Below are 25,454 nucleotides of genomic sequence, written 5' to 3'. Positions count from 1 at the left end.
TGATGGGCCCAAGGAAGGGGGGAGGGACACGCCGACATGCCTGATTGTCCACGCCGCACCTGTTCGATTCGTTGGGGGTTATTGATAGTTTGTTGATTTGGGATGTGAATTCCCCGGGGGAGGGTTTTTTTTTTTTTCAACCATTACCCCCGGCCTTTTTTCATGCTTTTACGACACCCTCCTGTTCTGTTCTACCCTTTTTTACCTTCTTCCCCCTCGCTTTTGCTATGTTCTTGTTTTCTTTCTCATGTTCCATCACCTTCCGCCCCCCCCCCCCCCCCCCCCAGGTTTGCTTTTGCGGGTGCCTGTTGTTTTCTTCTTGTTCGTTTCATCAAGCGGCATTTTCATCGGGGATGGATGACGGTGTTTGTATGGTTTTTTTTTTTTTCACGGCAACTGTCACGACGGCGGTCTGGAGTTGACTGTTTCCATGGAGAGAGGAAAGAAGGGAAATGGTGCGGCAGGGGAGAGAGAGAGAGAGAGAGAGAGCCTGCATGATGGAAGATGTCTGATGTTGATGTCGTCTATTGATCATATGTCTACCACCTATATCTCCCTGTCTGGATTATTACGGATCTTGTTTTCGCCTCCTTTGCGGGTTTGTACTGATAACGTCTTCGTCCTCTTGTGTTGGCCAATCTTGGTGCGATGTGAGGGGGCTGGGACACTGCAAAGTATCACAGCACAAGGGAGGGTCTCTCCCGTGCGGACCATGAGGCTCTGTTTGAGCTTGGCAAGCCACGTTGGTCTAGGGGTTGCCATCCATGTTTCCTTTCTCGACGGCGCGCCCTCGTCTAGCTCTCCAACGTGTCATTCGATGCCCATCCGATGCAACTCGGCCCGTGCAGCTGTCCGGCATTGCGTCTGTTCGCGCCCAACCAAAGCGAAGAAGCTCCCGGGCGGTGGCATCAACCCTCTTACCGGTGCAGGAGATCTGCCAAACACTGCCGTGGAACCGGTTGATATTTCGACCCTGCCAAGTTATCGCCAGGGCAGCACAGAAAGGGACGAGAAAAACGCCTTGGACCCACATGACCAGCAGCGCAGATAGCAGAAGAGAATGCGCTACGCTACGCCGGTGTAGGTATGTACGTACTATTTCTGGTAACTAACTAGTCACTATAGATGCCGTGGTAAAGACCAGCCCAGCCGCCAAACGATGGGAGCTGCATGCGGCGAACCGCAGCAATTCTCCCCGAACGTTGGTCATTTTCCCCTCCACCTAGCTCACAGCCCAGAGCCAGCCCTGTGCTCATGGCCCCTGTCGGAAGCAGCAAATCACGAGCAAAGGACAAGTTCCCTACGCTTGCTACAGATGGCGCTATCCCCAGAACATCGCTCAACCGCAGGAGAGCCTTGCCCGGATTGGTGACCGCGTTTCTGGGGCTGACCGCCCTGAGGATCCCCCCGGCGTGCGCTAGGTGCGGCTGGGTCGAGCCATCGATCATGATCCTTGTTGAAAAGCCAAGAATATTGCCCTGGCGGACGCGGGCAGGCTCTCTCTGGCGAGTTTGGACCTCTATGGTTGGATGCTCGAGGTGGGATGAGGCACATGAGGAATAACTCGGGTCTTTTTTTTGTCTGTGATGACCAACCGGCCAGCCAGGGCCCTCAGCACGCGCGCCAAATGCCGCTGCCCGCCTTGCCCGGCGCGCACGCAAGGCTGAGTTTGAGTGAAGTCAAATAGAGCGTCGCCGCCCTCTCTCGTTCTCTCTCTCTCTCTCCCTCGCTCTTCCGGTGGCTTGTGGGCGTTCCGACTTTCTGTTTCCCTCACGCGGCTCTGGCTGGCTTCTTTTCCTGTGTGTGCTGTGACGCGGCGACGGCTGTTTGAAGCGACCTTCGCAACCTCTTTTCCATATTCCCTTCTCGCCAGCGGTCACGGCAACGAGGACCCCCCGCCTCATCATGTCCGAAGTGGAAATCGACAGCCGCTCCAACGTCCGGCTTCCCGGGCGCGAGCACATCCCCATCTTCCCCAAGGGATGGGTCACCATCCGCATCGTCCAGGGCGTCCTCGCCCTCATCATCATGGCGCTGTCCGGACATAGTACGTTGCCTTCACCCATCTCGGGCATCCTGGATCGATGCCCTTGTTAACGCCGCGCTTTATGACAGGCCTGGAGATCCTTCACGCCAACTGGTTAAATTCGCCGTCGACCAACTTCATTCTGGCCGTGGTAAGTGCACCCAATCTCGGGACTCCCGAGCCCGCGCCGGGCAAGATACAAGGAAGCTGTTGGAATCTAACGCGTCCGTGGGGATAGGCTGTCCTGACCCTGTTGTCCACCATCTGGCATATGGTCTACGCGTTCGGCCCGCCCAAGGCCTTCAACTACTGGGCCGTAATTGCGCTCGATGTCTTCTTCACCGTGTTCTGGGCCGCCGGCTTCCCGTACCAGGTCGCCGGCTCCGTCCCTTGGGTCCAGGCGACCGCCAACTCCTACTACTACAAGACCGACCACGAGGTTTTCGCGATCCTGCTGACCATCGGTGCGATTGGCGGTGCCGAGTTGTAAGTGCAATCCCGTTTTTCCCTTCTTTGTCATCCCATCCAGCAGCAACGCATGTTCTAACCGTGGGACTTTTTTCGTCGTGCGAACAGCATCCTGTACGTCATCTGCCTCATCGTCGGCGGCATCCGCACCCACCGCCACCGCAAGGCCGGCCTGCGCAACAGGCCCGTCAGGACCAAGGTTGGCACGCCCGGCGTGCCGACCGTGGCCATGACCGCCGTCCCGCAGGCCCAGCCCGCCGCGGCCTATCCCGTCCAGCAGCCTCAGCCTCAGCCTCAGCCTCAGCTCCAGCCTCAGCCGGTGCAGCCTCAACCCCAGGCCTACCCCCCGCAGAACCAGGCGCCGGCCTTCAACGCTCCTCAGGGCGGCTACTACACCCCCGTGTCGCCCGCCACCCCGCAGCCGCCGCAGCCGGCCGTCGCGCAGCCGCCGCCGCAGGGCTTCTACTCGCCTAGCCCGCCGCCGCAGCAGGGCATCGTGCAGCCGCAGCCGATCGTCCCGCAGGGCCCGCACGCCGAGCTGGCGGGCGCGTACACGCAGCAGCAGCAGCAGCAGCAGCCGCCGCCGCAGCAACAGCAGCGGTGGTGAAGTAAGGGAGATGACACGTTGGAATGATGAGCCATGGTATGGTCCAGGGGCGCATGCGATGCGGCATGAAGGCGCTGATGGGGTTTATGACTGCCAACGGAAATGGACGGGCGAGGTCGCGTCTGTCTTGCTCTTTGAATCTAGCCAAGTGCGATGGAAAAGGGAGGGGGGCGGATCGGCTGCTCGTTTCGTTTCTCTAGAGGATAATAATGGGCGGGCTGTAATGGGCAGCAGTCGAGGGGGCGCCGGGGGGGGGGGGGGGGGTTGCTTGGCATTTCTCTTCTCTTTGATTTCTTCTTGATACCTACCTTAGCCTGTTTACGACGACATTTAATGAAGCATGCATGAAGTGGGCCGGGCGGTAATACGGTACAAGTAAATAACCTACCTATGCTGTTTGCGTTGATGCATGGATACGAAGGGTGTGGCCGATATACGGAGATGACAATTCCCCTTGGTCGTGATTTGTTTCCATCAAAGACAAACGCAGCTCAGCTTCGTGTCGATATTTGTGGAATTTTGGGCTTTTTAACAATGTTGACAGGAAAGCAAAAGAGGCCAAAAAACCATAAACTTCTACCTCGTGTATAGTACGAAGGACATAGACTTTCTTCCTAGTCGGCGGGGTAGAGACTTTGTCGTAGCTATAACTAATACCGTGTAAGTACCTACCTACCCAAGTAGGTAAGTGGGTAACTTATACTATACTCGAGCGTCCCAGTAACCACTTCTCAACAGGGGACGCTAACCCCCACAGTGTAGTGTAACTACTATATACACAGTACAGCACACTATTATACACCAAGGCACCTTGGGTATAGTTACTGCGGATCCGCGGATATGCACGCACAAGCGGATCGGGCCGAGGGTGTAGAAACAGCACAAACGAAACAGATAGGGATAATGGTTTTTTTCGTTTTCTTTTTTTTTTTTTTTATTGTAATGGCCCGGACCTGTAAGAGTATATACGGCGGAAAGGAGTGGTTGGAAGCTGTTATCTAAAAGAAGAAAATAACTATCTGATATACCTCTCCTGGAGGCTCCTTATATATACGATGGATACCCAGAATAGCAGTCTAAGCAGGCAGAATGCCTGCTAGGGTTTAGGACTAGGGTATAAGTCCCTATAGATCCTATTACATACCCCCCAGTTATTTATAATCAGCGAGCAACTGCTATAACAGGATCCTAAAAGTTAAGGAAAAAAGAGAAATGCCGTCGTAGCTTTCACGTCCTTTTTAGCAAGGTAGTTAGGAGTTAAATCCCTTTATAGTATATTATAAACTGTTTTAGACTTCGGGACGAACCGTATCTAGCAATCCAAAGTCTTTGTAATTAGTTAACTTTCTAAGCCTTTAAAAGGTCGACTTAAAGGTTAACAAAAGAAATTATTTTTCTTCCGGAAATATCAACAATAATCCGGTCGACTATAATATTTTAAAACTATAATAATAAAAGCGATCTTTCCGATTATTATAACCGTAGAAATAGCTTCCCTAAATACTATATTGATTTCCAACTCTATTAGTTTTTTTAGTATTAAAAGTATATCGTTAAATAGCCTAACGAACTAGGTCGCTAGTTTTCGTTATTTAAAGTATATTTTTAATTATTTAAAACTACTCTTTTTACCCCCTAATTATAAAGGAGTAACCGACTAGTTCTTATCGCGATTATCTATAGTTTTCTAACGTATTATAATAGTCGTCTAGCTTTTTATACCGCCGGGGGCGATAGAAAACCTATTAACGCGAATAGTAATACTAGTTTGCCCGTGAAGTTGCCTTCTAACGGCGCTATAATATCCTTTAGCGATAATTAGAATACTATAATTACGCTACATAAAAGTAAAGTTAACTTTACTAAGCTTCCGCTTTTTAAACTTTTACAGAGGCTTAAGGATAACCGTAAGGTTCTCGGTTAGCGGATTAAGCCTTATATAGATTGTTTTAAGTCGGCTCTAAAGTATAGCAACGGTTTATATTTATCGGTTATAAGTTAAACCTACTACTATCGTTATAAGACAGTAACGTTTTATAGACTCGGGTAAAACTTCCTTCTTATTATTTTAAAGTTTTAAACAGCTATTATAGTAACTAGTATTACGTTCTTAGCTAATCCTTTTAATTACGTATTAAACCCTTTTTACTAGCGTTTATTACTGTTTAATATATATAATATAAGTAAGCCGGCGCCCCTAAAAACGTAAGTTTATTATTTCGGAGACCTAATCTATAGGTTTTAATAAGTATATAGATTATTAATCGTACCCGTTACACGTATAAAGACCTAGAGGCTAGTATTGCTAAAGGTTAGTAGCCGGAGTCTTTTCCGGCTTTAAAGGAAAGTCTAAGGATTTTACCTTTCTATATTACTAACAGCGTTTTAATACTATTTACCTTAGTTTAGTCCGGTCCCTTTACGCTATCCGGTACTTATAAACGTTCTTTAATAATAATTTCCGCTCTTCCCGGCCCGGCTAATAAAAAGAAAAAGAAGGATAAGTCTCCCTTTATTAAAAAGACTAAAGATAAAGGTAAGGGTAAGGCAGTAAAGAAGGATAATAATAAGGATAAGGAGGAAGAGTTTTTAAAGCATCTTTTAGCTAATATAAAAGCTAAGGAGGATACTAAAGCGAAGAAGAAAGAGGCGGAGGTTTAAAAGGCGTATTTACGCGTTAAGCTAAAGAAGCGTAGGTTAGATATTTAGATTATCGATTTATTATATTAGTTTTTAGCGCTTTACGCCTTTATTATAAAGTTTTTAGAAGTAAGTTTTATTAATTAACCCTTTATTTTAAATTACTCTCTAGATCCTATACTAGCTTAGTAGTATTTTAAAGATTAAGGAACTTTTAAAAATACTTAAAACGTTATTATAATAGATTCTTCGTTAATCCGTTAGCTAGTATCTATACTATTTAAAGGTATTTAATATTAAAAGTACCTTTTTCAACCTACTCTTTTACCTATATATTATAGATATCGATATACTTTAAAAAGGTATTTATCCGTATTCTATCTTTAACTACTAGTCTAATTATATTAGTATTATTATAATAGATTACCTACGGCTTTTTAAGGTTTAAAGCAATATCTTTAAAAAAGCGTTATAACGCTATAGTTTCCTTAATAGTATTTATAAACGCTGTTAGTTCGGCTTCTATAAATAAAGTAGTAACTATCAACTGCTTTACAGCCTTCTATACGATTATACCTCTGAAGAGTATTATTATATAGCCCTAAGTAAACCTTTAAGTATTGAAGTAATCGGTAAATAATACGTTCTTTACAATAAGGAATATTTACGACTCGGTTTCCTTACTAGTATATATAATCCTTAGATACCTTATTCTATATAAGTAATAGACTATTTAATATACTGTAAAAATATACTAATGTAACGGATTTGTTAAGAAATAAAATAACTTTAACGTAATAAAAGCTACGTTTAAGCGAATTATAATAGCTGTATAAAGTATTAAACTAATAAGCTTTTAGAAAAGCTTAATTTCGTCGTTTAAAGTAGTCCCCTTATATTTAATAAAATCGCCGGGGGGAAGTAGAATATAAGGCGTATAAACCGTAAGGTTAATATTAAACCTTTTAACTACCTTCTCGATATATTAGTTGTAGACTAAAAATACTTAACGCTTCGGACGGTCCTTAATAATTCTTACGCTTAGGAACTACTTCGCCTCTCCCTTCTTATAAAGCTTATATTTAGCTTTAAAAGTATTTATAATACGGTTTGCTTTATTTATATAGTTTTAATAGAAGAAGATAAAATAGTTATCAATATAGAATACGATAGTAACCTTATATTAGTCGTTATAGAAAAGGTAAAGCTTTTCTTTAAAGGCTTTAAAGCCTAGTTTACGTAAAGTAGAGGAGAACTCTTAATACTAAAGGAAAGGTAACTTTCGGAATCTATAAAGAGCCTATAAAAGTTAAATATACTTCTCTAGCTGCTTATATCCTTCCGGGAGCTTATAGTATACTAACGCTTTTAAAAAGGCATTTAAAAATACCTATTTAACATTAAACTAGTAGACTTTAAGGTTAAAGTATATAGTAATCGCTATTATAAAGCGAAATATATAAGTAGTAAAGGTAACGGTATAGGTTATTTTAAAGGTACTCTAGCGTTATAGATCGCTTCTAACGTAAATATATACCTTTACTTTCTCGATATAATTATATTCGTCGAACTTATACGTAAACACCTATTTAAAAGGTAAAGGACGTCCTTTAGCCTTTATATAATAGATAATACGCTAAACTTTTCGGTTAATAAGATTCCTAATCTTTTTATCGTAAGCTTCTAAGAATAGGTATTTAAACTTATAGTTCTTAATATCTTAAAAGCGTTAAAGTGCCTTAATATTAGCTAGTTTTAAAAAATATATTCTTAGTATCTTAGGAGTAGTACCTAAACGTTTTACAGACCTTTAATTTACAGCCGCCGCTATTACGTAGTAGATAATACGAGTTTAAAGGCTATTACCTTTATAAATAGGATTATTTAGGAAAAAAGTTATATAGAAGCTCTTCTAATATCTTTAATTTAATAGATATATACTATTATCTCGATATATCCTAAATACAAATCCGACAAGTCTATACTTATCGTTATCGTCTTTACCTTTAGGCCCCTAACTTCTCTGCTGTCTGCTTTAATATACAGTAGGCTTATATACCTTTTTAATATATTTACGTTTAATACGGGTTGGATTAGGGTTTTATCTTTCTATAGTTTACTATTTTATTACAATATCTATAGTATAATAAGCGTTCTATAACGGTCTATAAATACCGTTTACCGGTTACAAAGGCTCCTCCTTAACTATAAAGAGTCCTACGGTATTATTATTATAAGGGCTTAATAAAGGCGTACTAAGCTTTACAGTCCTATTAACGGAATACTAGTCTTTAACTATTATACTTTTATAATAAATATTATTAGTATAAGGTTTAATATTTATAACTTTGCTAAGTCCTATATAAAGCGGTAGAAGATTAATAAACGGCTTTAAGGTCGGGAGTCTAATTATAAACGATCCTATTTTTAATAGTTTAATAGGGGTATCCGTAAAAGGTATACTCTTTACCTATATTCCTACCCCTAAGTTTTAACCCTTTAGCCGGTTAAAACTCGTCTTTAACTTCTTAAAAGATATTAAGTATTCTGGACTTTTAAGGTTAACATCGTCGGGCTCTTTTACTATACTAGCGTCCCGGTACCTTATATCGGATTTAAATAGCTCTACAATATCCTTTATAATTTAAAGCGGTTGTAAGGATATATATTCTTTACTAGGTTCGTAAAAGAGCTTTTTATCGAAGATTACGTTTCGTATAATAATAACCCTTTTAAGCTAAGGAACCTAAATCCAATAGATATTAGTTACTTAATACCTAACTAGGTAACCGATATAGGCTTTCTCGGTTATTTTAAATAGCTTCCGGTAAATATTCGCCTCTTATTGTTTATTAAATAGGTATACTTAGTATCCGTATACGTATAGGTTACTAAGGTAAGGCTTTAGATCTCGTATACGATTATTTATAAACTCGGGTTAGTACTAACGGAAGTATTACCGAAACTATAAGTATAGTTTTTCGTTTAATAATTTCTAATCGTTGTATTATAAAAGCGTAATGTTAATTAGCTAAGCAGCTGCTTTTATAGCTTTTAGCTATAGGTTATAAAGCAAACGAGTTCCGAGAAGTATAGTAAGCCTTCTTTCGATAATCTTATATCCTATACGCTTAGATCCTTCGTTAGCCTCCGAAGTATAGGTTAAAGTAAGTTTAAGATCGATCCCTAGGTTTTAAATCCAGACTTTATAATCTATATATCTTTTAATACCGATGGTTTTAGTATTGTTATCCTACCGGATCTTATAGACTTTAAAGCTAAATTATATATTAACCTACAATACAATATCTTTAATCTATTTAGCTACAGTATACAGCGACTTAGTTATTAAAGTTTTTACGATTACTTTCCTACTCTATTCGTCTTTAATTATAAGCAGCTATTTTAAACTGTTAAACTTAGGATTAAACTTAAAGAGATTCTAAGTAATCCTTTAAAAGGGTCTTATAATACGGTTCTTAAAGGGTTAGCGTAAGATAACTCGAGTAGTATATACTTGTATATAACTTTTATATTCCTTTTTTAGAATACTATCTACTTTGTACCGAACTCCTCTAGCTGCAGAGATAAGTCTTTATATTACTTCGGGCCCTATATATCCTATACACAAGTATTATAGGCGCTCTATATCCTTTCTCTTAAGAAGTAGTTCTTTTAATCGGGTAGCTAAACGGGTTTTAATAGTAACGAGAAATATAGTTACAATATACTTAGGCGAAGGAACCTTTAAGTAAATAAAACGAATATTATATTTAAAGAATACTAAATTATACTTACGAACCAACTATCTTATTACTAGACTACGCTTTATAGGGCTATAATAAAGGGTTCTATCCTACTTATAATACTAGAAGCCTGCCTACTTAAAAGCTACCTCTAATATACTATTAATATAAAACCCGTTAATAAAAACCGTATCTTTTAAAATTAGGTTTTTAGTATTAGGACCTCTATTACCGTTTAGTATATTCCTAAACCTTTATTACCTACGGGCTTATACTTAGAAAAAGGTTATACCTGCTCCTATATAGTTGTCTAAGTTATCGACTTCGTATTAGGATCTAAGCTTAAATCGTAACTTATCGTTAACGATATAAACTGCTTTACAATTATCTAAAAGGATAGAATTATAAAGCGGGTAATAGTCGGTAATAAATATAGTATTAATATTAAAGGGAAGCTGAATTCTTGTTTATAAATCGTAGAGGATTACCGTTTTAATAAGAAGCCTTGAAAAGTCTTTGTTATTATCGAGTTTTAATTTAACTTCGATTGAACTAGAAAAGGGTTCTTCGTTACCCGGTCCTAATAGTAAATATAGTATTTTAAAACTAAGGAGTTTTATCCTTTAAGCTTACAACTCGTTTCTAAAGTCCGTTTATTAAAGCTTTATAAGGTTATTAAGGATATATTAACGTAAGCCCTAAGATATTATACTACCTCTTTTACTTTTATTAGTTATAACAGCTTTAAAATTAAAACATTTGATCGGTATCTAATAGTATTGTTTAAGGATTCCGTATAAGTAGTTATAATAAACCTTTGGTATTCGGTTTACTTTCCTATTTTAATTATTAAACTAGTTGTAGCCTCGGTTACCGCCTTTTCTATTACTATTCCCGCCTTTTCCTTATCTATAACTACCCTTTAACCTAAAAGGCTTGCCTTTACCGTTACCGTTATTTTTCTTATTAAACCTTTATTTTAATAGGTCTTACTAGTTAGATAACTGCCTATATTTTCCGAAAGTAACGTAAATATACGGTTAATATATACCCCGGCTTCGTTTTAAAGAAGAAATTAGTATAGCTAGTCTATATATATCTTTATAGTTTCCTTAGGGTCGCTTTAAATAACTTTATTAACTAGAAATATATATTTAATATAGGCCTATCCTAAAGTAATACGCTTCTAAATAGTATTTAGAAAGGCCGTAATAGCTAGGAAACCAATTATATCGGTAACTCCGTTTATAAATACATTATAATATTTATAACGGAAGTCTATAATCTATTTAAAAGGGTCTATAGCTGTTTCGGCTCTATCGAAGACGTTAAAGAAGGCTTTATAAAACGCTTTTATCCTTACCGTCTAAATAGGAATAATTTAGGCTTCCAGAATATATAGGACGTTGTAGCAGATCTGTAGCTATCTTATCGACGTAAGGAGGTTAAAAGCGTTTTTAAACAGATCCTTCCGAACGGTATTAAAGATAAAGTAATATACTACGTTATAAGCCTTCCTTTAATCGTTCAAATCGTCTTACGGAGTCTTTAAAAAGTATCGGAGAAGGTTCTACTTATATACGTAGTCTACGTCGGACTTAAAGGGTTCTCCTAGTTTTTCCGGTTTAAAGCCCCTTTCCTCCGAATTAACGTTCTATTAATCCCGAAGCTTTCGCTAATCTTAAATCCTAAACTACTGTTAAACCTTTAAGTAGGCGTCTGTATAAAACGGCTTTTAGTTATTATTAAGGATCTTTAGAACCGTCTTAACGTTTACTTCTAGTCTACAGATCTGCTATACGCTGTAGGTACGAGCTTCGTTTCGAATATAATCGAACTATCGTCCTTAGTTATAAAAGGTCTTTAGCTGTACGATGCTAAAAGTGTAATCCTTAAAGACTAAGTTTATTTTACCGAGGAAGGTACTTTAATAGTTAGCGACGGGTTTTAAAAGAGAGAGGAGAAAATAAACGAGCTAAGCGCTTTGAAGATTGATTTAAAGGCTTATAACAAGAAGGGGAGGTTCTTTTTCTGCGTAGCAGGAAGGCACCGGGCTTATAACTGTAATGGCCCGGACCTGTAAGAGTATATACGGCGGAAAGGAGTGGTTGGAAGCTGTTGTCCAAAAGAAGAAAACAACTATCTGATATGCCTCTCCTGGAGGCTCCTTATATATACGATGGATGCCCAGAATGGCGGTCTGAGCAAGCAGAATGCCTGCTGGGGTTCAGGACCAGGGTATGAGTCCCCATAGATCCTGTCACATTTGTTTTCTTTTTCTGTTTTCTTTTTCTCCTTTTCTACTTCTTTTTTTTTTTCGGTCTTTGGACTGGCAGCCATCGAACGAGGTGCACGGGCACACGTTGCATCTCCGGACTTCCGACCAAGGCGGACGGCAGGAGACGTTGGCGTGCTTATGGGATGTCGTCAGCTGCTGCAAGCATCCCAAAAGGTGTGCCTGCGTGTTGTAGGTGGCCGTGTGTGTGGCGTATAACACCTCCGGAGAAAGGTTGTGTGTTAGCAATCGACCTTACGTAACGTCCCTAGGCTCGTTGTTTCGGGGGAACGCCGACCGGTCTGAAAACGGTTCCACCGCATGTAGTCGTTGTACTACGCCACGACGCACCCTGGAGAGCATCCCCTCGATGGAAAACAGGGAGGGTTGACTGCATCACCGACGCCAAGGGGATTGGGCTCCGTCTGTGATACGCAGTACACTATGGCACGTCGTACCACACCTCCCCAAGGTAGCTAGGTGCGTGCAGCCGGTGGATAGCTATTGTAGGAGGTGTGTTAACCGGGATGCCTGCCTGTCTGAGACACGCATGGATGGGCACCCACGGTGAACATAGTGCGTAGGTACCTAGCTTGACATCTCCCTGGGAATCACCAATGGCGAAGTCGTTCCTGGGCGGTTATTTTTTTGGATCGTCCGAGCTATCCCCGTTGCGGCTCGTATAGTGTGTACCGGCGCATGCCGATGCTGGCGTCTGCTACGCCCGGCAATGGACGGGGGAGGAAGGCGAAGCGGAAAAGGCCCCTAATGGACAATGCCGACCCGTCTTTGTTTCTTTGAAGTTACGATCCGATTAGAATATGGACCCCAGCTCCGTAACATCTCCTTCTCCTTTCAGACGATGTTTACATCCCACCCCCCACCCCCCCCCTCCCCAAACCGCCGTAGCCGCTTGGTCCGATCTACGTAGGCATTCATCCCCCCCTCCACCTCTCTTGCTGTCTCTCCCTCTGTGTTGTCGTCCTCCTTCCCTCCCCAAGTGCTGTCGACGTATCCGGAGCCCGGATTTCTTTGCTTGGAATTCAAAGATATGTTTCAATCGTCACCGGGCGGGCCAAGGCGAAGCAAAGACGTCGTCCCAAGCAGATATCACGGTGACAGGCAGGACACAGAGCTTCGACCATGAGCCTCGAAGACAGCCTGGGTAGAATCCGACCCCGACTCTTCAAGAAGCCGTTGACCGTTGTGGGGGGGAGGGGTTGTGCTTGGAAGCTTGCTGGGCATCAGGCCGCATCGTGTAGGGGGTCTAGATCTTCTCGGCCTGCATGGTATGCCTGGGCAAGGAGAGATGCCATACACATGGGCGGATGGGTGGATGAGCGGAGGGGCGAATGGGCGGCAGATTGATACTTGGACAGCGTCGCGACTCGTCGATCGTTGGGGAAGCGTCGAAAGGAACACACCATCCTATCCCGCTGGCTGAGACCTCCCCCCCTCAAGTCGTGCTTCGTTGGCCCGTTAGATTCGACCCTTCGGATGCGGTCCAGATCGGGCACGATTCTGATCCAGCCAGAATTACGAGCTCGGTTACCGCGGGACAGATCGACGAGGAAGCGCCCGTGACGAAGACGACGCTGAGGACCGACTGACACGTCAGCGATGCCAGATGCTCGAGCTCTGATGCGCTGTGTTGTGGAGAGTTGTTGGAGGCCGTTTCCCGTCTATATATACCGGGCGATGGTCTGTCTCCTGGACCGTCCCTTCACCACCACCACCACCACCACCACCGCTTCAGCATCGCCGCACCAACCTTCCAGGTTCGCCTTCGCACCGACTCCTTAAGCCCTCACCTTCGCGTCAAGCGCTCTCCCAACTGCCCACCATGGCCGGCATCGCAGCTGCTCTGGCGTTTTCCGGCATCCCGGACATTGCCAAGATCGTCAAGGACTTTGACTTTTCCAAGGTAGGGAGAACTTTTGCATGCCCATCGACGCGCATCGCGCCCATCGTGCCCATCGTGCCCATCGCTGGGGTACTGGAAGCGTGGTCAGCTAGCTCACATGGTTAGATCGATGTCAGGGAGAGCTCCCGTGAGGACTACCTCACGGTCAAGCTGGCGCCTTCGTATGGCAAGCTCAACAGCGAGTCCATCAAGGCCATGGACGAGCATCTCAAGATCATGATTGCTGCCGCGCTCAAGGCCATCGCCGCGATCCCGCCCCAGGAGCGGTCCTGGGAGCGCGTCATCGGGGCCATGACGCAGTCTCCCCTGCTGGAACCCAAGGACGACGGCATCTCCCGCGCCGACAAGCTCATCAAGTCGGGCACCAACGTCTTCAAGATCGACGGGTCGCCGGACCAGGGCATCGTCCGAGAGGTGCGTGACTTGTTCTGGCTTCGTCCTTCGTGAGAGCGCCGGTCTCTGGTGTATTGCCATGATCATGACCCCCCAGGGGGGAACAAGGTGGCTGACAAACCCACGTTTTTGGTGGGGGATTTCCAGGTCAAGTCCTGGTTCACCTCTCTCATCAACGACGAGGACGTGCTGAACTCGACGCAAATCGACATCGGCGTCCTCGCCGACATCGTGGCCCAGACGGGAGCCACGGTGGACCACGCCGAGACCATCCTCTACAAGCACGAACGCCACGAGAAGACCCTGGTCGACATTGGCGTCCTCCGCTTCCCCGACCCGGAGAACCCCTTCTTCAAGGTCTATCGGATCCAGCTCGAGGCCTGGTCCTCCTCGGCCAGGATCCTCTTCGTCCAGGAAGATCAAAACGGCATCAGCGGGCGTGAGTGCTGGACAGAACCCCGGCCGCGGGCTCTTTCGGGTGGCTAACGGCTGTCGTTTAGAATACAATGTCCGTCGCTTCCAGCCGCGCAGCAGCGTCATCGAGGGGATCTCCAAGGATATCCGCAAGAAGGCGGTGAAGGAGGCCGAGGACCTGTTCCGCTAAGCAGCGCACGCGACCGCGCGCCGAGCAGGATGTGGAGGGCGGACGGAAGGGCTTGGGATATCAAGGCGCCGTCGCCGCTGCCTCGGCGAGGAACGCGGAAGAAGCGTTGTTGGATTGGAACGGGGCATCGTCCGCTGCCATGTTTCGTTGGTGCTATCACAGGATAGTTTCTGCCAAAGGGGGGGGGGGTCGTACGGTTTTTCCCCAGTATGCTAGCTCGATACATGGAACTATCCTGACTGTTTGGTGAAATACCTTTGACCGATCCGTTGCCCGGTTCATCAGCGCGACTTAATAACGTCAAGCAGCCTGATGAAAGAGACAGCCATGCCAAGTCGCTTCAATCAAGGCACAGCAGCCACATCACCACAACATCAACATCACTCTTGGTTCGTTTGGACGGATTAGATTGTGCGCAAAGGTCAGGTCGCTTCCGTTCCCCTAGACTCAAACAGAAACCCCTGCAGAAAAAGTCCAGAAACCCCATGTCATAACGCCATCATCAGTCATCATCATCATGCAATCAATGGTGTCCTACTACCCATTTTCCCCAACTCCCAACCGACGCCCGTTTTCTATGCCCCATGTCCATGCTTTGTACCAAAGGTCCCAGAACATCCATACATATTACCCCCTCTCCATCTCCACAAATCCCAAGCCCACCAGACAAGCCTCCTTCTCCCTCCGCCTTTGCGCCTCCCTCCCCATGTTCCCAGGCAATATATATGCCTGCCCTTCGCCAGCCCTTCGTCCGGCCTCCGGCCTTTTTTCCTCCAAGCGTCAATGTATGACGCGGATAGGGACCCTCATTTTATGAGTGTTATCCCCCCCCTTCCCAGTCCTCCATGACCCGTGATCTGTTCATCCTTTGCGCACTCTTCTTCCTCTCTCACCGGTCTCAACACATCAAACTCTCACACACACCAGCCAACAACACCGACAGCATCTCTTTTCTCTCGTCCCCAGGTTGTCAACGGCTCTCTCTCTCTCTCTCTCTCTCTCTCTCTCTTCTGTCTCAACATCTCCACAAGTCATCTCATCTCATCTCGTCTCGTCTCCCCTCCGTTGGTTGGGTTGGGTTTGGTTGGTTGGATTCGGTCGGGGCCGGTTTGGCAATGCGCAGGACCTGAGATTCCGACAATAAATTAGCCGCTGTTCCGTTTCCCCCGCAAAAAACGGTATCAAGTGCAGCATGCGTGCGGGTGTGGGTGCTCAGAGAGAAGATTAACTCGACATATTTCCGGTTGGTCTCCGGGAAGCACGGGCGACGGAAGCACGACCCTGCCGTCAAACAGGGAGGAGGGGAAACCAGCCTCCCCGCAGACGGCCAAGCCGCGCTCGTGGACCCGTGGCTCACTCCCGGCCGGAGTTCCGGCTAAGGATGACGATAGAAAGATCTCATCACGGCACGCACGGGGTGGAAGGTGGGAGGTGGTGAGAACAAACGTACGCTTTTTTCGTGTTTGATATGGTTGGCGGATCGAGGGGGGTGGATGGAATTCCGGCTCTCTCGTTTTCGGCAAAGATGGCGGTGAGGCATGCTGGACAGACAGGTCGTGACGCGAAGCAAAGACCGAAACGTCCCTGGCGCGTTCCAGAGAGGCTGACCGACCGACCGGCCGGCCGGCGCGAGGCTCCGTTGTGGCGACAAGAGAAGAGCGAGCGCGTCTCAGTCGTCGTACGAGATGCACCGGCGCTGGATCTTGCTGCCGTCGTCGGCCGGGTCGGTGTTTTCTTCTTCGCCGTAGTCGAGCGTCTCGAGGCCCTTGTCTACCACATCCCATGTTCGCTTGCGCAGATCGACGAAGCCCTCGTCCCCGGGGCGGAGCCGGTTGTGCTGCTTGCCGCGCTTCCGCTTCTTGGATTTCTTTGCCGGGGCGGAGATGGCCAGCGGCGACGAGACCTCGCCATCCTCCGAGGCGCTCTGCGCCGCGTCCTCCTCTTGGGGGGAGGGATTGGCGCGATGGTGGGTGTTGCGCGATTGGGATGGGGATTCGCGGGCGCGGCGCAGAGCTTCGATCTCGGAATGGCGGAAGATGGCGATCTGTTCGTCGGTAAGGGTCCGCTTGACGCCGTCGGGGTAGTAGCCTAGCCCGTCATCCTCCTCTTCCTCCTCTTGGTAGTATTCTTCTTCTTCCGGGACAGGCTGCGCGGCGATTTCGTGCACAGGCGGGTGGTCGCTGGGTCGGAGGAAGTGGGCTTGGAAGTCATGTGTCGCGAGGGTCGAGAAGTGCGCTTCGTGGAAGGCAAGCATGTCGGCCTGCATGCGCAAACGGTTAGCCTCTGCATGATTTTTAGGGCATTTGTGGAGAAGGAATCTTGTCCGAAACTCACCGGTGTGATTTGAGGCACCTTGATGGAGGAGGCGCTTGCCATGTTGGGCGTGGCCGACGCGTTGTGGTGTGCTGGCAGGGTTTCGCAGGATGGAGCTGAGGTTGAGGAGACGATGCGATGAGGATCCGCCTCGAAACGGGACGTCCTCGGTCACGTGATTGGCGGTTGAGCTGGGTTGGGAAATGAAGAGACTGGGGAGGGGGCCTGCAGGAAGATCGATGAAGTGGTTTTTTTTGTCGCGTTGTCGAAGAAAGAAGCTCGCTTCTCGAGAAGTTGATCCGGCGCGGTTGGAGGGTTGATGGGGGGTGGCGCTGCGTCGTTGGGGCGACTTGGGATTTGAAGGGAATTGGTCGGATCCCGGGGGTCAGCGATGATGTTTGGAGGGCTGTGATGCTTTGGCAGCCCGGTGGATGAGCTTGCCAGAGGTCCACCAAACCCGCATGAGTGAGACTGGGTAGACCTCTGGACTTGAGCGGGCGGGCGTTGAGGGTGGAGGGGTCCTCGTGTTGTGTGACCCAGCCGAGGTGTTCGGGGGGTCCGTCAAACGTGACATGTGAGATGTGAGAGGTGAGAGGTATGTTGGACCCCGCCCGCCCGCTGAAGTGCTGTTGTTGCTGATGTTGCTGATGTTGCCCGGGATCCGCCAAGGAGGTGGTGTGTGGTGTTTTTGTCGCTTAACCGTTCGCAGCGCCGGTGGCTTGATGTGTGGTATGAGATCCAAGAGCGCCCTGTGCCGGATGGTGGGGATGGTGGGAAAGAGAAGGTGCCGAGGGAGTGTACTGCGTAGTGGCCGCGTGTGACGTGTGGCGTGTTGAAAGAGGTTCGGAGGCTTCCCACCATCCCAACGCGGACCCCTCGGGTTTGGTTGCGTGAGGGGTCGCCGGCAGCTCGTTTACGTCTGCTCGAGCAGGGCCAGGGCGCTCTGGAACGCGCGGACAACTTCTGCGACTGCCGTGCATGTTAGCTCCGGGCCTGGGAGATGACGGCATGAGGGAGGGACTCACGGTGCTTCTTCTTCTGCGACAAGCTCTGCTCTGCAAGCCTGACGTGTCGCTCCCGCGTCTGCAACCGCTTCACGCCGCGCTCGGAGTCGTTGACCGAGGCGGCCGATGCCCAGACGTTGAAAAACTGCCACCGCGTACCACCAGCCGTCAGCAAGACCCATTCGCGCGCCCGCGGTGCGAACCACATGAAAGGGAAAACCCACCTTGACGAGATCCTCAAACTCCTTGAGCAGCTCCTGCTCCTCGCGATCCGCGTCGGCGAGCGCGTCCTCGTACCTTGCCTGAAACTCTTCCCAGTCGAACGGCACCAGGTGGCCCGGGGTGCTGGGCGACCGGTCGGATGCGTCGCGGTGGCCGTTGATGCGCTCCTTGGAGGCGCGCGGCTCGGGCGTCTTGACTTGGGAGGACCGGCCGCCCTGCTGGGGCTTTTTGTCCTTGGGGGCGGTGTCGGACATGGCGGCGTCGGGCTGTGCGGAGGGGAGGAGAATGGCCGGCTCGAGGCTGAGTTTCTTTGCTGGAGACCCGTGACCAGGCGTGATGGTGTTGTGATGAGCGGTGGTGGGGGGTTGAGCGTGAGAGGAGGCGCTGGCCATCGAGCTCTGGGATGGTAGTGGTAAATTGTAGTGGGTGATGGAACGGCTCAGACCAACAGCGAAGAAGTGCTGCTGCTGCTGCTGATGATGATGATGTTGATGTTGTTATTGTTGTTGTTGAGGTGAGGTGTCGTTGATGGAGCCATTGAGAGGCAGCGAAGTGAGTGCCCTGACCCTGTTGGTGCTGCTGTTGCCGCTGCTGGGGTCGCGCCTTGAGCCTTGAGCAGCCAGTCGACTGGTCAATTCAGTCGGGTCTCCCGTCCTCTTGTTCGCCCTGATTCTCCACGAACCCCGCCGTTTGTGGTATGCAAAGTGCCCGAAATGCTCTTTTTTGAGGTTCCTTGATGCCCAAGCTTGGAGGTCGCACAAGACTTTGGCACCGAGGGGGCGGCGGAATTGAGACGGCTGATTGGCGTGTGCCTGAAGGGCCCAAGGGAGTCGTCGAAGCACGTGTCGGTCGTTGGTGGCCCTGAGACGGGGGGGGGCTGCCGCTGCTATTGCTGCTGTTGCTGCTGTTGCTGTTGCTGCTGCTGCTGTCAGCTGCTGTTCCTTGCCGAATGGACACCGTCTTGGCACAGTAGTTGCTGTGTACTACACAGTATACACAGTAATAACTACTGCGTACGCAGTACTGTGGGGTACGTACCTGCCGCGGCATGGCATGCCAAGAGCTGAATGGGAATCGCAGCCCAGCAGAGCGCGGCTGCCGAAAAGCGGCGGGCCGTCCGTCGGTGGAGTGTTGCCTAGCCCCGATGACCCATGACCGATGACGCATTCTTTCCCGCGGGACCGGGTCCCTTTCTTTCTTTGCCTCGTGCATCGTCCTGGAACCGAACCGGGGGAGCCGCGTGCCCTTGTCTGGTCTTGTCTTGTCCGTGTCGGCGTCGGTCGTGAACTGTGAGCACCTGTGTGACCGGACCCGGGCCTCCAAGACCGAAACGCCCCCCCCCCCCCCCCCATCGCATCAACATCAACCACACAACCCAACCAACCCCAAACCAGACCAAACCAGACCAAACCAGACCAAACCAACCAAACCGAATCCTGTTCCATTCTTCTTCTTTGTCTTTTTTTTTTTTTCGTCCCCTTGTAACCTTTTTTTAAGGTTCCTCCTCGTTCCCCCGCTCTGTTCTCTGTCCTTGGGTTGTCGTCCAAGAGTCGCAAAGTTCCCCATCAAAAAGTCCCCGCTTCGTCGTCCAACCTGCAAGGACGCGGGGACCCTGAAAGAGCAAACGACAAACAGAGGTTGAGAGTTGTCTTTGACCAAGCGGGGGTGGTGGTCCGAAAGTCCAAAGGCTCCCATCGAAAGTCTCCGAAGCATCACGCCGCCAAGTGATGCCAGGAATCCAAGGCCGGCAGCAAGACAAAGGTTGTCGTTGTTGTCCTTGTCGGGGTTGTCGACCCTGACTGGAAAAGAGAGGGCCGCCGCCTAGCGCTTGAGGTGGTGGTTGCTGTTGTTGTTGTTGTTGCTGCTGCTGCTGTTTTGTTTTGCTTTGGTCGCCGTGTCCTCGGTGGTGGTGGTGGTCGGTGCTGCTTGGCCTTGGATCCGGAGCCTTATGAGTCGTGCGTGGAAGTCTGAGCCTTCTGGACATCCATTTTCGTCATCATCTTCTTCTCCTCCCCAACATTTGTCCCTCCGCCCGGCCGACGCGGCTTGATCGCCGCCTTCGAAAAAGTCATCATGATGAGCTGCAGCATCTGCCAACGCCCGCACCACCCAAAGAAGCGCCCGTTCCTCTGCGCTGTCGACGCGCGCAACCGCCTGTATGAGACGCGCGTCGAGTACGCCCGCGCTCTGATGCAGAATGAAGAGGTCGAGCGCCGGGTCGAAGCCGCCTTGGGGGCAGGAGGAATCGGGAGCCAGGGTCTTGGAGTCGGGTTGTCGCCGGGCGTGGGTGTCGGTGGGAGTGTCGGTGGTGGTGGTGGTGGTGGTGATGGTAGTGGGAATGCCGTCGTCGTCGTCGTCGAGGAGGACAAGAAAAAGTCGGCCGAGCTCGCCCGTCTTCGAGCCGAGGAAGAGGCCGCCCGTGATCGCACCAGCCAGATCATCGCGCAGGCCGAAAAGCTGAGGGCCGAGATGGAGGCCGTCCGGAAAGAGATCGCCGCCAGGAAGGACGCCATCGCCCGGAGAAGATCCGATCTCGACTCCGTGTCCAAGGGCACGCCCGTGCGGTGGGCCCGCCAGCTCAAGGAGACCGAGCAGAGCATCCTGCGCCAAAAGTTCTTGTGGCACCGGAGCGCCGACGCCATGGCCGCCACCCGGGTGTTCTTGTGCGAGAGCTCCGCGAGGCTCTATGGTCTTCGCCAGGTCAAGAAGGGCAGCTCCAAGCGGTACGAGCTTGGCGGCATCGAGATCGTGGACTTGCACGCCATGAATAGTGAGTTCTCATGACCCTTTTTTATTCTTTTTTTGGCTTGGGTTCGCCCTATGGCGGATGTTGCTTTCGGCATTCTTGACCGCGGCTTGCTGACGGATGCGCCGATAGCCTTGCCGCCCGAGGTGATTTCGACGTCGCTCGCGCACGTGGTGCACATCCTGGTGTTGACGTGCCACTATCTCGGCCTTCGGCTGCCCGCCGAGATTACGCCGCCGCACGCCGACTACCCGAAACCGACCATCTTCTCGCTGGCGTCGTCGTACCGCCACGGCCCCGTGCCGTTCCCAGGCTCCCTGGCTTCGCAGCTGCCGCCCTCGGCCGCTTCCGGTGGCGTGCCCTCGGCCGCTGGAGACCCCGGAGACGAGCACCAGCGCGTTCCGCGCCCTCGGCCCTTGTTCATCGACAAGCCCCTGCCGGTTCTGGCGCGCGAAGACCCGGCGACGTACAACCTGTTCCTCGAAGGCGTCGCCTTGCTCGCCTACGATATCGCCTGGGCCTGCTGCTCGCAGGGCGTCGCCTTTGGGGATCGTGACTCGCACGACGACGTCTGCAACATGGGCCAGAACCTGTGGCGCCTCTTGATTGGCGACCAGCTGCACCGCCGCTCCGTCGAGCCCAGCTCGTTCCCGTCGGCGGCGCCTCTCACCCCGCCTGGTGGAGGAAGCCCCAGGAACGAGACCGCTTCGGCCGCCGCGAACCAGCCAAAGCCCGTCTTGGGCCGCTGGTCGCACGCTACGCTGCACAGCTTTCTGGGAGATGCCGAGGGCGTCGCCTTCGTCCGCGGCTTCAAGCTCCTCCCGCCCCTCAAGCTCTCGGACGAGCTGAAGAAGCGCCTGTCAAGCGAGGCCCCGATGCTGGAATGGGAAACGATCGAGACCGGCGAGCTGCTCGAGGGGGAAGATCTTGAGGATGGCGTGCTGCTTGTGCGGAATGGGAACGGCGGTTCGGCGGCTGGCCGCGGCGTTAGTGCTGGTGCTGGTGCTGGTGCTGGAACGTCGGCCGGTGGCTCGTCGGTAAGTCCCGCGCCAGCGAGGGGAACGAGCGGCTGGACGAGACTCAAGAGCCGTTGACTTGGACGAGACTTGGTTGGCCGACGAGAGAACGAGTAGATAGCGATAATGAACTTGGTCGGTCGGCCCTTTCCACTCAACCACGCACACGCACACACACAAAAAGTCGAAGCCTCTCGTTCTGGCCCACCCTCCGCTACCCTATCCCAGAACGAGGATCGTTGATTTGTGAGCTTCGTGCCTTGGTGTGTTTGTGTGTGTGTGTGTCGAAGTTGAAGTCTTTTTTTTTTTTTTTTTTTTTTTGCTTGTTTGTGTGTTTGTGCTTGTGAATGTGTCCGAGACGTATCGTCGAAAAGGCCGAAGCCAGCCCATCTCCCAGCGGCGGCGACTCATGGCTTCTTCGGCGGCTTTTTCTTGCGCTCGATGAAGAGCGAGGGGGCGGTCGGCTTCTTGACGATGGTTCTTGTGGCGTTGGCGCCCGGGGTCGATGTCGGCGGCGTGGCCCGGGTCGCCTGCTTCTGCTGCTGCTTCTGCTGCTGTTGCGGCCGGGTCGGGGTTCGCTCCAAGGCCTCGGCCGCCCGCTCCATCTCGGCCACCTTCTCGGCGAGCGAGGGCCCCTCGCGGGACCGCTGTCGGGCTTTGATCGTGAACGTGACCTGCGACTCGGCCTCTTCGGGAGTCGCGTCCCGAGCCGAAGGAGGCGGGTGCTCCCGCTGTGGCGATGCCGGGCGCGCGAGAGGGAGCGGCGCTGTCGGGCCGGAGGCTGCAGAGAGTCCCTACTCTTCCTCCGAGATGTCCGACTCCTCCTCTTCCTCGTCGTCGTCGTCATCGTCTTCGAGCGGAGGACGAGCCAGCGCAGCGCGACGAGCCGCCTCGGCGCTCTCGTTCATCTTGGCCATCGCCTTGGCCACGGCGACGCCAGGGTCGAAGAGCAGCTCCTCCGGCACATCCTCGTCCACCGGAATCTCCAGCTCCACCACGTCCTTGTCCTCCTGCGCCGCGGCGCCCAGCAACGGGTGCTGACGCTCCCAACGTTCCGCAAACTCGCGGGCGGCTTTCTGGCGCTGCTCCTCCTGGCGCTGCAGCTCCGCACGGGCTCGCGCCCGCGCCTCCTCGCGAAGCTGAGCCTTGGACTTGCGGGACGTTGTGTTGTTGTTATTGTTGGCGGCGGTGGCGTTGGTGGTGGTGATGGTGGTCCCGGCGTTGTTGGCGTTGGCGTTGGCTGACCGGGCCGCAGCCATTGCCGAAGACTCGGCCTGGGGCTCCTCCTCCTGGACACCCAGACCAGAGCCGTTGTTGGTATTGTTGTTGTTGGTGGTGGTGGTGGTGGTGGTGGTGGTGGTGGTGCCGCTGCTGGCCCCAGCAGCAGAGACAGAACCGGGCGCGACGGACGCGCGCCAAGTAACCTCTCCTTCGGCCTCGGCAAGCAAGGCCAGAGTCTCCTCGTCGAGCTCGAGCTCAGGGATCCCCTCGTCGTTGGCGGCGGCGGCGGTGGTGGCGGCACAGCGAAGAGAACCGGGAGCAGGAGCGAGAGTGGGAGCGGGCGACGGAGGCTGCGCAGACGCGAGCGAAGCATTGAACTCCTCCGAAGCAGCCGCCAGCTCCAGCTCGGCCTCGGCGAGCCACTGCAGGGTCTCCTCGTCGAACCCCTCCTCCTCGTCGTCGTCGTCGGCGGCGGCGACGTGAGAAGGCGCGGGAGCCGGAGACGTTGCCACAGGCATGGGAGCCGGAGCGGGAGCAGGAGCAGGAGCAGGAGCAGGAGCGGGAGCGGGAGCGGCAGCGGGAGACGGCACAGGCGCGAGAGAAGAAGACACCTGTGCGGGCGCCGAAGAGAAGGAAAACACCGCTGCGGCAGGCGGCGGCGCGGCAGTGAACAGCACCGGCCGGATCGCCGGGTTTGCCACCGGTACGAACGGCGGCAAAGGCGGGAAGATCGGCGCGGCGGTGTTGGTGGTGTTGGTGGTGGTGGTGGTGGTGACGGTGGCGGCGGCGGTGGTGGTGGTGGGCGCCTGCTCGGGAGCAGCAGCAGCCGGGACCTCCGCGGCAGCGGCGGCAGCGACGGCAGCCAGCGAGTCCGCCCCGAAGGCGAACTGAGGCGCTGGCGCCGCGGGGCCGGCCGACTGCCCGAAGGAGAAGACCGGTGCGCGCTCGACCGGCGCAGGCGCGGGAGCGGGAGCAGCCACGGGCACAGGCGTGGGCATGACGGCGGCGGGCCCGGCAACAGAGGTCCCACACCAGTGCCCGGGTGCAGCCGCGGGCAGGGGCAGGAGCGTGGGCAGGGTCAGGGGCGGGTACGGGGCGGCGGCGGCGGTGGTGGTGGTGGTGGTTGTGGTGGTAGTGGTGGTGGTGGTCGCCGGGGTGTCGGCGACGGGGGCGGCGGCGGCAGACGGGCCGGCAGAGGGCGCCGAGACGGAATCCTCCCAGGCAAAGTGCCCGAGAAGCTTGAAGTCATCGCTGGTGAGCGACGTGTCTTCAAGGTCGAAGGGGTCTCCCCCGGCGGCCAGATAATCGGCGTACATCTTGTCGCCGAACAGGTCGTCGGGGTCGACCCCCTCGTCCATCTCGACCTCGGACATGGGGCTGTCCGAGGAGAATCCCTCGTGACCGAGGGAAAAGCGCGCCTCGTCGGCCCACGCCGCGGGGGCGCCTTCGTCGGAGGTGTCCTCCATGAGGACATCCTCCTCGGGCGAGCCCGCCATGGGGTCGTCCGCCAGGCCGGACGCGGCGACGGGGGCAGGGGCGGAGGAGTCGGACTCGAGGTCCGACAGGGCAGCGAGCATGTCGCGCGCGAAGCTGTCGAAGACCCGGTGGTCCTCGACGCCCGTGCCCGCGGCCGCGTCCATGCCCGTCATCTCGTGGTCGAGATGGTCGACCGGCGCCTCCTCGCCGCCGGTCGCCGTCCCGCCCACGACTTCGTCGTCCGTCTCCATGGGCGCAGCCCCCTCCCAAAGGGCAGCGCCAGGAGCGGCGACGGCACCGTCCACCTCCATCATTTCCCGCTCCTCCAAAGAGGCCTCGGGACGAGACGAGGTCGACGGGGTGAAGATGGCCTCCGCCTGCGCGTTCACCACGCGCGCAGGCTCGTCCGCCATGATCGCGTCTTGCGCGATCTCGGCCGTCTCCGTCCGCTGCGAGGCAGCTTCGGGTTCCTGGGCCGGCTGCTGGAGGTCGGCCGTGCTGGCCCTCGCCGCGAACGGCTCGGGCGCAGCCCCATTCTGCTCCAGCGCAGTGCCCGGCTGGGTGCCGAGCGCCGACGACAAAAGGGCGGCTTCCGCGGGCGCTGACGGGCCCGGGAGCGCAAAGCGAACCGTCTTCTTCACCCTCGGCCCCCCGACCTTGGGATCCGCGACGGTCGCGGCGGGTTGCTGGAGGTCCCCACTGCCGGTGGCCGTCCTCTCCAGCGGAGTCTCGGGCGCGGCACGTTCCTGCTCCAGCGCAGGGCGAGACTGCAT

The 25,454-nt window shown here is 51.9% G+C and overlaps 5 protein-coding genes across 5 annotated transcripts; 3 read left to right on the top strand and 2 right to left on the bottom strand.

Moving 5' to 3' along the window:
- Positions 1-1,905: 1,905 nt before the first annotated feature.
- On the top strand, positions 1,906-3,101 carry VTJ83DRAFT_2199 (uncharacterized protein; the record flags this gene model as incomplete). Its single annotated transcript, XM_071008442.1, has 4 exons — positions 1,906-2,047; positions 2,116-2,177; positions 2,265-2,512; positions 2,603-3,101. The coding sequence occupies 4 exons, from the start codon at positions 1,906-1,908 to the stop codon at positions 3,099-3,101; spliced, it is 951 nt and encodes a 316-aa protein (XP_070868739.1).
- A 10,504-nt stretch (positions 3,102-13,605) lies between these two features.
- Positions 13,606-14,683, top strand: VTJ83DRAFT_2198 (uncharacterized protein; the record flags this gene model as incomplete). The annotated part of the gene is made up of 4 exons (XM_071008441.1): positions 13,606-13,686; positions 13,792-14,100; positions 14,227-14,518; positions 14,580-14,683. 4 exons carry the CDS (start codon positions 13,606-13,608, stop codon positions 14,681-14,683), a joined length of 786 nt encoding a protein of 261 aa, XP_070868738.1.
- Positions 14,684-15,719: 1,036 nt separating this feature from the next.
- VTJ83DRAFT_2197 (uncharacterized protein) lies at positions 15,720-18,614 on the bottom strand (the record flags this gene model as incomplete). Its single annotated transcript, XM_071008440.1, has 9 exons — positions 15,720-15,809; positions 16,134-16,317; positions 16,366-16,943; positions 17,018-17,146; positions 17,210-17,517; positions 17,564-17,796; positions 17,914-17,965; positions 18,022-18,145; positions 18,225-18,614. The coding sequence occupies 9 exons, from the start codon at positions 18,612-18,614 to the stop codon at positions 15,720-15,722; spliced, it is 2,088 nt and encodes a 695-aa protein (XP_070868737.1).
- A 1,681-nt stretch (positions 18,615-20,295) lies between these two features.
- On the top strand, positions 20,296-22,062 carry VTJ83DRAFT_2196 (uncharacterized protein; the record flags this gene model as incomplete). The annotated part of the gene is made up of 2 exons (XM_071008439.1): positions 20,296-20,992; positions 21,101-22,062. 2 exons carry the CDS (start codon positions 20,296-20,298, stop codon positions 22,060-22,062), a joined length of 1,659 nt encoding a protein of 552 aa, XP_070868736.1.
- A 716-nt stretch (positions 22,063-22,778) lies between these two features.
- VTJ83DRAFT_2195 (uncharacterized protein) lies at positions 22,779-25,454 on the bottom strand (the record flags this gene model as incomplete). Its single annotated transcript, XM_071008438.1, has 1 exon — positions 22,779-25,454. The coding sequence occupies one exon, from the start codon at positions 25,452-25,454 to the stop codon at positions 22,779-22,781; it is 2,676 nt and encodes an 891-aa protein (XP_070868735.1).

The sequence above is a fragment of the Remersonia thermophila genome, chromosome 2 (genome assembly GCF_042764415.1).
Source record: "Remersonia thermophila strain ATCC 22073 chromosome 2, whole genome shotgun sequence".
Taxonomy (NCBI): Eukaryota; Fungi; Ascomycota; class Sordariomycetes; order Sordariales; family Chaetomiaceae; genus Remersonia; species Remersonia thermophila.
The sequence above is the reverse complement of the archived record's forward strand: the minus strand, read 5'-3'. Positions and strand labels throughout refer to the sequence as shown.